The 14,132-nt window shown below is 36.3% G+C and overlaps 1 protein-coding gene across 1 annotated transcript; it reads right to left on the minus strand.

The window, feature by feature from the left end:
• Nucleotides 1-7,312: 7,312 nt before the first annotated feature.
• Nucleotides 7,313-11,619, minus strand: LOC137806326 (UDP-glycosyltransferase 89A2). Its single transcript, XM_068606367.1, has one exon. The coding sequence runs from the start codon at nucleotides 8,881-8,883 to the stop codon at nucleotides 7,399-7,401; it is 1,485 nt and encodes a 494-aa protein (XP_068462468.1). The 5' UTR covers nucleotides 8,884-11,619; the 3' UTR covers nucleotides 7,313-7,398.
• Between the last annotated feature and the right edge of the window lie 2,513 nt (nucleotides 11,620-14,132).

The raw sequence follows: 14,132 nt of genomic DNA on the forward strand, positions 1-14,132 counted from the left end.
AGGATTTTATCGTGGGTGAGTTTATCGTGTGTGAGTTTATCATGGTGAAGTTATCGTGGTGGAGTTTATCGTTTATAGGATTTTTAGGGTTTTTATGATTTTCAGAGTTTTTAGAGTTTTTAATGTTTTTAGGGTTATTAAGGTTTTTTTTAGGCTTTCTAAAAGTTTCTATGGATTTTAGGATTTTTAAGGTTTTTAGGATTTCCATGGCTTCTAAGGTTTCTAGGGTTTTAAGGATTTCTAGGATTTTTATGGTTTCTATGGTTCATTAGGGTTTTAATGGGTTGTTAGGGTTTGTTAGGGTTTTTAAGGTTTCTAGGATTTTTTAGTTTTTAAGGTTCTTAGGGTTTTAAAGAATAAGGATTTTACGGTTTGTAGGGTTTCTAGGATTTTGTAGGGTTTCTTCGGTTTTTATAGTTTTTTGGGTTTTTAAGGTTTTAAGGTTTAGGTTTTATGGTTTATGGTTTAGAGTTTTTAGGGTTTATAGAGTTTATAGGGTTTATAGAGTTTATAGGGTTTATAGGTTTATAGACCTGATACTTACTACATGCTACCTGTTACCTGCTACCTACAACCTGTTACGAGCTACCTGTAACGTGTTATTTGTAACCTGCTACAACCTGCTACATGCAACCTGGTACCTGAAATCTGCAACCTGGTACCTGAAATCCGCAACCTGCTACCTGCTACTTGCAATCTGTTACCTGAAATCTACTACCTGCTACCTGCTACTTGCAACCCACAACCTGCAACCTGTTACATGTTACTTGCAACCTGCTACCTGCAACCTGTAATTTGAAACCTGCTACCTGCAATTTGAAACCTGCTACCTACTACTTCCACCCTACAACCTCCTACCTCCTAATTGTTACTTGCTACATGCAATCGTCTACCTGCTACATGCAACCTACAACATACAACATGTACCGTCCAACCTGCTACCAGCAACTTGTAATTTGCAACTTGGAACCTGTTACTTGCTACATGCAATCGTCTACCTGCTACATGCAACCTACAACATACAACATGTACCGTCCAACCTGCTACCAGCAACTTGTAATTTGCAACTTGGAACCTGTTACTTGCTACATGCAACCTGCTACCTGCAACCTGTTACTTGCAACCTGCAACTTGCTACCTGCAACCTGCTACCTGCAACCTCCTATACATGCTACCTAACACTTGCAACCTGCTACCAGCAACTTGCTACCTGCAACCTGCTACTTGCTACCTACAACTTGTTACCTGCAACCTGTTACCTGCAACTTGTTACCTGCAACCTGCTACTTGTAACCTCTACCTGCTACATGCAATCTTCAACATGCTACTTTCTACCTGCAGCTTGCAACCAGTCACCTTCTACCTCCTACATGTACCTACTACATGCAACCTGCTACTAGCAACCTCCTACCTGTTACTTACAATCTCTTACATGCTACCTTCTAGCTGCTACCTACAATTGTCTACCTGCTACCTGCAACTTGCTACCTGCTACCTGCTACTTGCTATTTGTTACTTGCTACCTGCAACCTGCAACCTGCTATTTGCAACCTGCAACTTACTACCTGCAACCTGCTACTTGCAACCTCCTACTGCTACATGCTACCTGCTACTTGGCACTTGCAACCTACTACTAGCAACTTTCTACCCGCTACCTGCAACCTCCTACTTGCTACTTACAACTTGTTACCTGCAACCTGCTACCTACAACCTGCAACCTACTACCTTCTACCTGCAACCTGCTACCAGCAACTTGTTACTTGCAACCTGCTACCTGTAACCTCTACCTGCTACCTGCAATCTTCAACATGCTACCTTCTACATGCAACCTGCTACTAGCAACCTCCTACCTGTTACTTGCAATCTCTTACTTGTTACCTTCTAGCTTCTACCTACAATTGTCTACCTGCTACCTGCTATCTTCTACCCTGCAACCTGTTACCTACTACCTGCAACTTGCTACATGCAACCTGCTACCTGCTACTTGCTACATGCAACCTGCTACCTGCTACTTGCTACATGCAACCTGCTACCTGCTACTTGCTACCTTTTACTTACCTGCTACCTGCTACCTTCTACCTGTTACCTCTTACCTGCAACCTGCAACCTGCTACCTGCAACCTGCTACCTGCAACCTACAACCTGCAACCTGCTACATGGTACCTGGTACCTGCTACTTGCAACCTGCAACCTGCAACCTGTTACCTGCTACCAGCTACCCTCTACCTACAACCTGCAATTTGAAACCTGCTACTTGCTACATCCAACCTACAACCTCCTACCTGCTACTTGCAACCTTTACCTTCTACCTGCAATCTTCAACATGCTACCTTCTATCTGCAACCTGCTACCTTTACCTCCTACCTGCAACCTACTACATGCAAACAACTACCTGCAACCTGCTACTTGCTACTACCAACCTCCCTCCTACTTGCTACTTGCAACCTCCTACCTGCTACCTTCTAGCTGATACCTGCAATCATCTACCTACAATCATGTACCTGCTACCTGCAACCTGCTACTTGCAACTTACAACCTTCAACCTACAACCTGCAACCTGCTACCTGCTACCTGTTACTTGCTACCTGCTACCTACCTGCAACTTGCTACTTGCTACCTTTACCTGTTACCTGTTACCTGCTACCTTCAACCTGCTACCTACAACCTGTTACCTGTTACCTGTTACCTGCTACTTGCTACCTGCAACCTGCTACCTGCAACATGTTACCTGCAACCTGCTACCTGCAACCTGTAACCTGTTACCTGCAACTTGGTAATTGCAACCTGCAACTTGCTACCTGCTACCCTCTACTTACAACCTGCAATTTGAAACCTGCTACCTGCTACTTCCAACCTACAACCTCCTACCTGCTATCTGCTACCTTCAACCTACTACTTTCTACCTGCTACCTGCTATTGAATGTTCCAACACATTAAATAGTCCCACATCGCTTATGATTAGAGGCCAAGGACAATTTAAATATAATTTCTGCCATTAACACACAAATGTGAGATTGATTCAATATGTCCAATAGTCTCACATCGTTTAGGAGTAGAGGCCAAAGACAATTTAAATATAACTTCCTCCATCAACACACAAATGTGGGGTTGTTCCAATACATTCAATAGTTTCATATCGCTTACGAGTAGAGGCCAAGGACAATGTAAATATAGTTCCCTCCATTAACACACAAATGTGGAGTTGTTCCAATACATCCAATAGTCCCACATCGCTTAGGACTAGAGGTCAGGGACAATTTAAATATAATTTCCTCCATTAACACACAATTGTGGGGTTGCTCCAATACATCCAATAGTTCTACATCGCTAAGGAGTATAGCCCAGGGACAATTTAAATATAATTACCTTCATTAACACACAATTGCGGGGTTGTTCCAATACATTAAATAGTACATCGCTTAGGAGTAGAGGCCAGAGACAATTTAAATATAATTTCCTCCATCAACACACAAATGTGGGGTCATCCATGATACACTCTCTCACGATAAACTCACCCACGATAAACTCACTCATGATAAAGTCACCCATGATAAACACATCCACGAAAAACTCATTCACGAGAAACTCACCCACGATAAACTCACTCACGACAAACTCACCCATGATAAACTCACCCACGTGAACTCACCCATGATAAACTCCACCACGATAAACACTAAACTCACCCACGATAAACTCAACAATGATATACTTACTCGATAAACCCTCCCATGATAAACTCACCCACGATAAACTCTCACTAGAATAAAGGCACCATTAATAAGTCACCCACGTGAAACTTACCCACGATAAACTCACCCACAATAAACTCACCCACGATAAACTCACCCAGGATAAACTCACCCACGATAAACTCACCCAAGATAAACTCACCCACGATAAACTCCACCACAATGAACTCACCCAGGATAAACTCACCCAGGATAAACTCACCCACGATAAACTCGACCACGATAAACTCACCCACGATAAACTCGACCACGATAAACTCAGCCACGATATACTCAGCCACGATAAACTCAGCCACGATATACTCAGCCACGATAAACTCAGCCACGATAAACTCCACCACGATAAACTCCACCACGATAACTACGCCATGATAAACTCACCCACGATAAACTCCACCACAATAAACTCACCCACGATAAACTCACCCACGATAAACTCACCCACGATAAACTCACCCACGATAAACTCACCCACGATAAACTCCACCATGATAAATTCACCCATGATGAACTCACCCACGATTAACTCACCCACGATGATAAACTCACCCACGATTAACTCATCTACGATAAACTAACCCAGGATAAACTCACCCACGATAAACTAACCCAGGATAAACTCACCCACGATAAACTCCACATCAATAAACTCACCCACGGTAAGCTCACCCACGATAATCTTACCCACTATAAAGTCCACCATGATAAACTCACGCACAAAATACTCACCCACGATAAACTCCACAATGATAAACTCACCCACGATAAAATCACCCTTGATAAACTCACCCACGATAAACTCACCAACGATAAACTCACCCACGATAAACTCACCCATAATAAACTCACCCACGATAAACTCACCCACCATAAACTTACAACACCTATGCCTACCTTAGAGGCATCACACTCTAGTTCAAAAGTTTTAAAAAGTCTGGGAGAACTAGAATGGATGCATGGTTAATTTATCTTTTAGAGTTTGAAAAGATTTTTCCTTTTTTTCACCCCACACAAAAGGCATATCCTTGTTAATGAGTTTGTTAAGAGGAGCATCTATAATGGAAAAGTCCTAATCAAATCTTCTACAAAAGCTAGCTAAGCCATGAAATCTTCGGAGTTCTCCCACTATTTTGGGGGTGGGCCATTCTTGGATAGCCTTTATTTTCTCTAGGTCCAATGAAACATCATCTTTCTCAATCATGAATCCAAGGAAAATGACATGTTCTTTGCAAAAAGTAAACTTGTCAAGGTTAGTAAAAAGATGATGGTCCCTGAGAGTAATTATGACTTGTCTAAGATGACCTATGTACTCATCTAGACTGCTACTGTAGATTAAGATATCATTGAAATATACAACTACAAACCTACTTGTGCAATCCCTATGTACATGATTCATTAATCGCATGGATGTGTTAGGGGCATTGGTCAAGCCAAAAGACCTGACTAACTATTAATACAAACCAAACTTGGTCTTAGAAGCAGTTTTCCATTCGCTTCCTTCTGTAATTCTTATTTGATGATAATCACTTTTAAGATAAATTTTGCAAAAGATGTTTGCCCTTTCGTCTAGCATATCATCTAACCTAGGTATTGAGTGCCTATATTTTACAATAATGTTGGTGATGACCCAACAATCTATACACATTCTCCGAGACCCATCTTTCTTGGGAACGAACAATAAGGGAATAACACAAGGACCAAGACTCTTTTAAAATCATCCCTTCTTCTATCTCTTTTGTCTCTTGGGGACTAGTCTTGTAAGCTGACCTATTGGATAGGTTGGCTCCAAGGCCTATTAGACATTGTAGGAGGTCATCTAATGGTTTTGGGAATAATTTCACAAATGCTTCATAAATGTTTTGAAGACAACTAATAGTAGTTAGAAACTTTATTAGTAGAAAGTAGCAATGAACTCATTGATTTATACTAGTTCAACCATATTTGGGCTACCTTTAGTTCTTCTTTGCCAACTACCACTAATAAATAACTAATTACAAGTATTCTAAGTGTTACTTCTAACTTACAACGAGAACACAAAGTCACTCATGAGTGTATGTTAATCTCTATCTGAGATTGACCACCAAGTAGTATGCCTTTACAGGGTACACAAAGACTCTTTAGGCTTTACAATAATAAAATTGTTTGATACAATGTTCACTCTAAAAAGGAAGGATATGAAATGAATACTCATTGTACTAAGAGACTAAACTTCACAACAATAAAAGATATGAAAATATTTCTATCTTTATGTATCGTCTAACAAGCAAATTTCGCTATCCACTTTGAAATTAAAGAATGAAAGAATCATGTATGCTTATTTTGAGCAAATATATGTTTGTTCATTCAACAAGTTTATATGTATAATCCAAAGCTTGTTTGGTCCTATGCTGACACTTTTGTTGTAGATCATCTTACGATTCGTAAAGGACAAACTTTATATGAGTAACCACCATTGTTGTATTAACTACACAAAAATGAGCATACACACTCCCGAGTAATTTGTGTGAATGTTAATATCTTTTTTTTGAAAATCTTGAGACTCCACTTTTCTGGCGAGACAATCTTTATGCTTCCAAAGATATAACTTTTGAATGTGTCTTCTGATTGCATTACCATTTTGTGTTTCTTGAGACTCATCTAGTCTTAAGAGCTTGTGTTTAGTGTTTTTTTGAGACTCGTTTGGTCTTCGTTCCTATCATTTAGTGCTTTAAGCATATATGTTTAATTTTACCTTGAGCTTCTATGCTTCTAGCAATGTATCAGACTGCTTTTATTGTAATTGTCTCTAAGATTATCTGTATCACACTAGCAAACTTGATAGGCAACCAAAACTTAGTATTATTTGTTATTATAAAAAATTATGGGTGACTTTTTAAGCAGAATATTCAAATGTAAACTTATGTCAGATCATGAGTGAATTGTCTATATTCATACAAGGTAAAACAAAACAAATGATTCTATCATAATTTGTTTCAAAACTTAGTTTAATTCAAAAGCAATACATTAATCATATATTAATGCAAAAAAAAATAAAAAATTAATTGAACTCATGAAATAGTAATGCAAGTTTGTCACTAAATCTATTTAACTTTTCTTTTAATATCATGAGTTAATGTTGAGCTTAAACATATTGAGAATTATATATCTTTCTCACTTATGTCACAAATTCTCAATACTAATACCTTTTTGGAAAGTTCGTACTTGAGGTCTTCACATCATTTTAAGATTATCAAATTAAAATAACCTAAATATCCCTAAATGATATAAATTTTAACAAAAATAATTTACAATTCGTTTTTTTCAAATAACCCATGAAATATTTTAAAATTTTTGCCTACCAAAAACTATATTTCAATATAAAGAAACAATTATTTCAACCACTGGTATGAAATACTATTTCTAAAAAGGATTTCGAGGATTAGGATTCACAACCTAACGATCCTAAATATGATAATCACTTCCGTGTTAAACGATATTATTCATGAACACAATTTTAATTTTATAAAACTTGAATTGATAACCAATTTAGCAAGAATATTGAATTGTTGGATCATGGAATATACTTGAACCTCATCTTATTCAAATTCTTACACTACAAAAGCTTTCTAAATGTTTTCAATGACTCGTGTAACTTGAGAATTTGTTTTCATCTTCCTTGTTTATCCCCAAGTTGCAGCAACGCTTCAATGAGCCTATCGACCTCCATGGAAGAATCGCCACCTTCACTCACAGCCCTAACACCTTCCTCTCTCATTAACTTCGCTCTTTGCTTTTCGGGACTCTCCGCACTCATAACCCTCTTCACAACCCGACCCAACTCATCCGGGTCGGGCACAGAATCGCCTCCCTCACACACCCGCACCGCCACCCCTCTTTCCTCCATCAACAGCCTCGCGTTCAAAAACTGATCCGCCTCCATCGGCCACCCCACAATCACAACCCCACTCACCATTGCCTCCGTCACCGAGTTCCAACCGCAGTGACTCAAAAACCCCCCCACAACCCGGTGGCTCAGTATCGCCACCTGCGGGACCCAACCCGTAACCACCACTCCTCGACCCGAAACCCGATCCACAAATCCATCCGGAACCGACCCGTATCCTTCTTCCATTTGTTCCTCGGATGGCGTCGGCGCAACCCAAACGAAGCGCGTTTGGGATCTCTCCAACCCCAACGCCAACGCTTCCATTTGTTTCTTCTTCAACAGCTTCTGACTCCCGAAACACACGTACAACACCGAACCCTCTTCCTCCAACGCATCAAGCCAGTTTAGAACCTCGGACCCTGCGCTTGGGTTTTCGGCCCGGTTAGAGCCCAACGGCCCAACCGCGTACACCCGCGCGTGGCCCAGCTCGGCCCGGATGTGGTCCAAGTAAGTACTCTCCAGCGCGTGGAACGTGTTGAAGACGCAGGCCCATGCAGCGTCGTTGGAAAGAAAACTCTCTTTAACGAACTCCGCGTCGGGGTCAGACTCCCTGTAGCGGAGGAACACTGAAGGAAGGTGGTCCCGCTTAAACGACGGCGTTCCGGGAATTCCGTGAAAGTGAATTTCACTATTATTATTATTATTGATTTCGTTTGAGTTGTGCCAGCAGCGCGTGAAGACAGTGGTGAAGAAGGCGGCGACGGAGTAAAAGGCGATCCTGGGGATGGTGAGTTGGTCGGCGAGTTGCTGAGTCCAGCCGAGGAAGAATTCGGAGAGGAGGGCCGCAGGGGGATTAGGGTGGGTGGTGAACCAGTGGATTATCTGGGGTTGGAGTTTGGAGAGGGCGTTGATGAAGGGGTAGTTTCCGGCGTTGCCAACCTCACGAATGTTTTCTGCAGCCGCGGGGATTTTAGGGTGCGGCGGGAATGGGAGGACGAGGGTTTGGATGGTGTTTGGATGGGAGGATAAGAGAGGGGTGAGAATGGGAAGGTTTTTGGGAGTGATAATGATGGTGATTGTTATGCCTGCGAGCGCTAGGTGGTGAGTGAGGTCGAGGAGTGGAAGAATGTGACCCTGCGCTGGATATGGGAATACCAGGATGTGAACTTTGGACATGGTGTTCGATTTGAAGAGTGGAAGATCTGTGGAAGAAGAAGAGCTATGGATGCAGGCTTTTTTACTTCCTCTGCTTTCTCTAATCACCATGTTAGTATGGTCTTTCTTTACGTGTGGACCACACGACTCTATTATTCACTTGTTGACGTTGACTCATCACTCTTCCTTTTGGTTCTTTGCATTTATGTCCAAGCATTAGAGACTTTCTAAAAGGTAATGTTCTCAAAATGCCATTTTAATATGGTTCAACTATTTTTTACCTCCAAGTGATGCGTTTATTATTATATAAATAATTAACATCTCTTTTGACAAATATTCAACACCTATTCAACACTTTCAAGTACAACTATTACACATCTCTATATGCAATTAGTCTTAATTTTCTTCAGAGATCAGTATTAATCTTCTTCTGAGATCAAGATCTCTCCACAAGTCAGAAACACTCTCGATTAAACATTGGGAGCACAGAGGGTTATCTTCACATAATGAAGAATTTACAATATATGACTCACTCCTTAAAGAATAAGTGTTTTAGAAAGCAATATGAAATACAATCACAGTAAGACTATTCACACTAAGAATATGATCGTGTTATGTAAGCTTGATATTGTGTGTTATCTTCTTCATCTTCAAGGTCTTTATATAACTTTCATATTATGTTCGTTGAAGGTTTTATTTCTTTTCTTGTTCTCATAGTTGTTAGACGATTGATATGGAAACTCTTAGACCTAATTGGCTCTTTTGCATCTTGAACTTTAATTATATTTTGAGTTGTTTCTTTTTGTCCAAATGTGAATGTTAATACTTCAATGTTGTAATCTTGAGTATCTTCAACAATATCCTTTGTTGTGATGCACTATTCATCATCTTCTTCTCATCAGACGCTATATATGACAACTTCTCTGGTTATATATTGTGTGTCTTTGAGGATATGAAACAATTTGAACTTTTTTAATCCTCTGATGTGAACGTTAACCCTTCAATATTTTGTGACTAATTCTTCATTTAATTATGTTATGTTGTTTCTTCTTGAATGTAGTAGATGCTTGATAAGGAAACTTTAGTTTTTTCATTATTTGTGTGTCATTATCATTTGATATTTGCATCAATGCACTTTGAATTCCTTCTATACTTGTGGTTGTTTGAACATTGAAAATTTATCTGGAAAAGCTTGAATCACGTTCTCCACTTCTTTATCACAAACTCGTTCTTTCAAATAGTTTCATTGACTAAATGAACAAGAACGTTGTGCTTGATCTATTTGAATTTGAATATTCATACTTCATCTCATCCTTTCTAGTATCATTTCTTATATCCAACACTGAAATTAGAATGTTCTGATATGAGCTTTGAATATGCCTTCAATACTTCATTGAACTAAGAAATATTTATTTCTTTATATCTTCGTTCATAATGGCTAAAGATGGTTTCAATTAACATTTGTGAAAATCTCACTTTGTAGATTTATTTGTCTATCATTTAGATGCTCAATTTCGAATGTTCTTATTTGATTCATGAACACGTCTTTGCCACACGCTTGCTTTTAGAATAAATTTGTTGTGTGTATTTCCTCCCAACAATGAGTAAATGATGCTTTAATGCTTGATTTCACAAATCTTGTTCATCAACTTCATTGCTTCCTTGATCAAACGCTGAGTATGAAAACTTTGGATATTGACTTTTTACACATCTTTATGTTCCTTTGATAATTTCTAAAAACATTATGAGTATCAATAAACTTAATCATAATAATTCATGGGTATCACTAGAAAACAATATCTTTGGATAATCGAATCTTTTTGTTCTCATATTTTAATTCAAAAATATATTATCAAAGACTTTCCAAATCAACTCAAACTAACATTTAAGTTTAATTAGATTTAATTTGGTTTATATTCTTTTAAATATAATTCAAAAACTTGTTAATACATAATGATTCATATACTCTATTTTTCGAAACCTTCCCAGTTTAAAACACTGAATGTTCAAAAGCTTTTCTATACAGTCTAAAATTAATCATTAGTGTATAGAAAATTATATTTCCTTTTTGAAACATTAAAGCACATTGTATTTTCATAAAATCAGTCGCACCATGTATTTCAAATCAATTTGCAAACACATTTTATTTTTGGTTTCAATTTGTTCTTTTTGATTTAATTTGTTTTCGATGTCAAAACAAGTATAAAAAACTTTTAAGAACAATTATAAAATGTAAATACTGAGTTTGGGAACTTTCCTTTGAAGATCTTCCAACGTGCATCATCATTTGTCATGTATGACTTGAGTATTATCTAACACGTTTTAGAGATTTAATTGTGTCAGATTTCTCTAACACTTGTGCATTTAGCTTTGCTCTATGAGTTCTTTTATGTGTTTCGTCTAACTCATACTTTTGACATCGTTTGATGCTTTCAACTAGGACTTCATCTATCATTTTCTCTCTTGTTATCATTAGACAAGTCTTTATCTTGTTCTTTCAACATCTAGTGAGTCTTTCTTATCTTTTCAAGATGATCTTGACTTTGATTGTAGCGTTTGTTCACCCAAGTCCTTTGATTGTTATGGATATATAGTATTTGACAGTGTCAAATACTTGGATAACACCATCTTTCTCTTTCTTGGACAACATTTGTTATGTATTTTTAAACTCGTTGTCTACTTTGTTCATCCTTTTGACATCTCTTTATTTTCTAAACAACTTTTGATGTGCCTAAAGCTTTTAGGAATTGTCTATCACATTCGTTCTTTTCATCATCACTTACATCTGGAGGGAGTTTATGTACTTATATATTTTGCTTAGCTCTACAAATTGTCTCATGTATTAATTTCATCACAACATATTTGATAGTGTTTGTTATCATCAAAAACACTTTTAAACTTATAGTCTAACGAATGGAAGATCATCTAAAGGTTTTGTCTAACATCTTTTCATCATCAAAATTCATTTTGTTTAATAGCTAACTTAGTGGATAGTTTTCCTCTCGATAGTTCCTTTTATGCTTACAAGTTCTCTTATATGTTTTTTTGCAATTTGTTACATTGATATGAATAGTGCATGGTAGTGCAACCTCCAATACACCAACAATTTTTTTTTTTATAAAAAGCTTTCATGTTAGGCATCACTATGCTACTTGACATCTCAGCTAGGCTGACACCTCAAGTAACAACAATCATTTGCCATCACATGAAAAAAATATTATTAAAAAAAAGAAAAAAAAATACAAAAATATGGGGGGACTAGACAAAAAACCCATATGTTATTTTATTTATCTTTTTTTGCAAGCTATGGAGGTTTTTATTTACCTTCTTGTGTTTCAGGTTATTATTTCAGGTCCATTTTATGTGAGTTATCCAGAAATGGCAAGACTATGAGACACAAATCCTATGATTACTCCAACCCACATATCTAATAACTTTCTTTTGGATCTGAAACTGCTTGAAGCCATCTTTACACAAAGATCAAGACTACTTATTTTGGGGATTTCTTATTACATCCCATCATTTCTCCCTATAAACCATACTCTTTTTGAAAAATATCAAAATTATCCATTTTACATTTTACAATCTAAAATACAAATTTTGCATTTTATAATCTAGAATACAAAATTTGTATTTTAAATTATGCAATTTAAAATATAAAATGTGTATTCTAAACTGTACAATCTGAAAATCTGAAATACAAAATGAAAACAAAAATACATAAAGGTGCAGGAATATTAATATTTATATCGATTTGGGGTTGTTTATTCCTGTACCTCCATAGCTTCTCCAACACCATCATAGGTCAAACAAAAGATCATTTTATCTTTAAAAATACTTCTAGTTTCTACAATCTGGAAATGTTATATTTTTTTTCTATTTACACCTCCTTGATTCTATAATTTGGAAGGTATTTATGGGATTCTGCAATTTGAAATATTCTTTTCTTTAAAATCCAGAAGATATTCTTGGATATGGTAATAGTTTCTGGATTGTACAATCCATAACATCCCCTTACTATAATATGTATTCCAATCTAGAAGGTAAAATATAATTTGTATTTTAAATTATATAATTTAAAATATAAAATGTGTATTCTAAACTGTACAATCTGAAATACAAAATGAAAACAAAAATACATAAAAGTGTAGGAATATTAATATTTATATCGATTTGGGTTGTTTATTCCTATACCTCCATAGCTTCTCCAGCACCCTCATAGATCAAGCAAAAGATCATTTTATCTTTAAAAATACTTCTAGTTTTTACAATTTGAAAATGTTATTTTTTTTTCTATTTACACCTCCTCAATTCTATAATTTGGAAGGTATTTATGGGATTCTACAACTCAAAATATTTTTTTTTCTTTAAAATTCAGAAGATATTCTCGAATATGGTAATAGTTTCTGGATTATACAATCCATAACATCCCCTTACTATAATATGTATTCCAATCTAAAAGATATTTTTGGATCCGAAAACACCTTTTGGATTGTACAATTTGAAATACATATTATAGTAAAAGAGTATTATGAATTTTATAGTCCGGTATACATGAAAAGAAAATGAAAAATAACAAGAGAACATATAATGAGAAGGGTAAGGTTGAAATTAAAAAATATATGGAAATGTTGGGAGAATATAAGGAGGTGTAGGAAGAATTTGTCTTCTTTATTCACCGTGTAACTTAACATATTTGTCTCTTAGCACAAATTGTGGCAAAGCACCCCATGCTTCTGGTTCTAACAAGCACCCATTATGCTTGAATGTGCATTTTTCCCTGTTTTATACCACATAATTTTTTTCTTAAGAATGATAATTCATGTGAATCTTGAATCCTGAAAATTATGATTTCTAGGAATGTTTAAATTTTGAATTTGGTTGATAAAAAATATTGTTAATAATATTTATATCGATTTTCTAAAAGTTAGAGTAACGTGTTACTTTTATTTAAAATATTTATGTTAAAGATAAGGATATGATTTGATTATACTAGATTTATAATTTGATTAAATTAAACAGAGATATATGATATGATTTAATAGAGAAATGTCTTGTTAAATATTTTCCAGATATTAATTTAGTTATTTATTATTCTATCTCTTCTTCATTATAAATAAGAACACTCGTCCCTACCCTAGACATAAATTCATTATATTCCATCTCGATTTATCTCAAACATTGTTTTCTAGAAATGTTATTTTTAAAACGTAAAACCAAACATGGTATACAGTGTGGAATTGTACGCAAGTCATTTTGATGTTTTCTTCGACAAATGTGTTTAAATATTTTATTTGTCTTAAGTAATTAGTGATTTTTGTTGGAGTTTAAGGTACCATTATGGCAACTAAATTAAGTTT

The sequence above is a fragment of the Phaseolus vulgaris genome, chromosome 3, assembly GCF_000499845.2.
Source record: "Phaseolus vulgaris cultivar G19833 chromosome 3, P. vulgaris v2.0, whole genome shotgun sequence".
NCBI classification, from domain to species: domain Eukaryota; kingdom Viridiplantae; phylum Streptophyta; class Magnoliopsida; order Fabales; family Fabaceae; genus Phaseolus; species Phaseolus vulgaris.

Excerpts from the sequence above, each read along its gene's own strand:
- LOC137806326 (XM_068606367.1), bottom strand. The coding sequence starts at position 8,883 with ATGGTGATTAGAGAAAGCAGAGGAAGTAAAAAAGCCTGCATCCATAGC.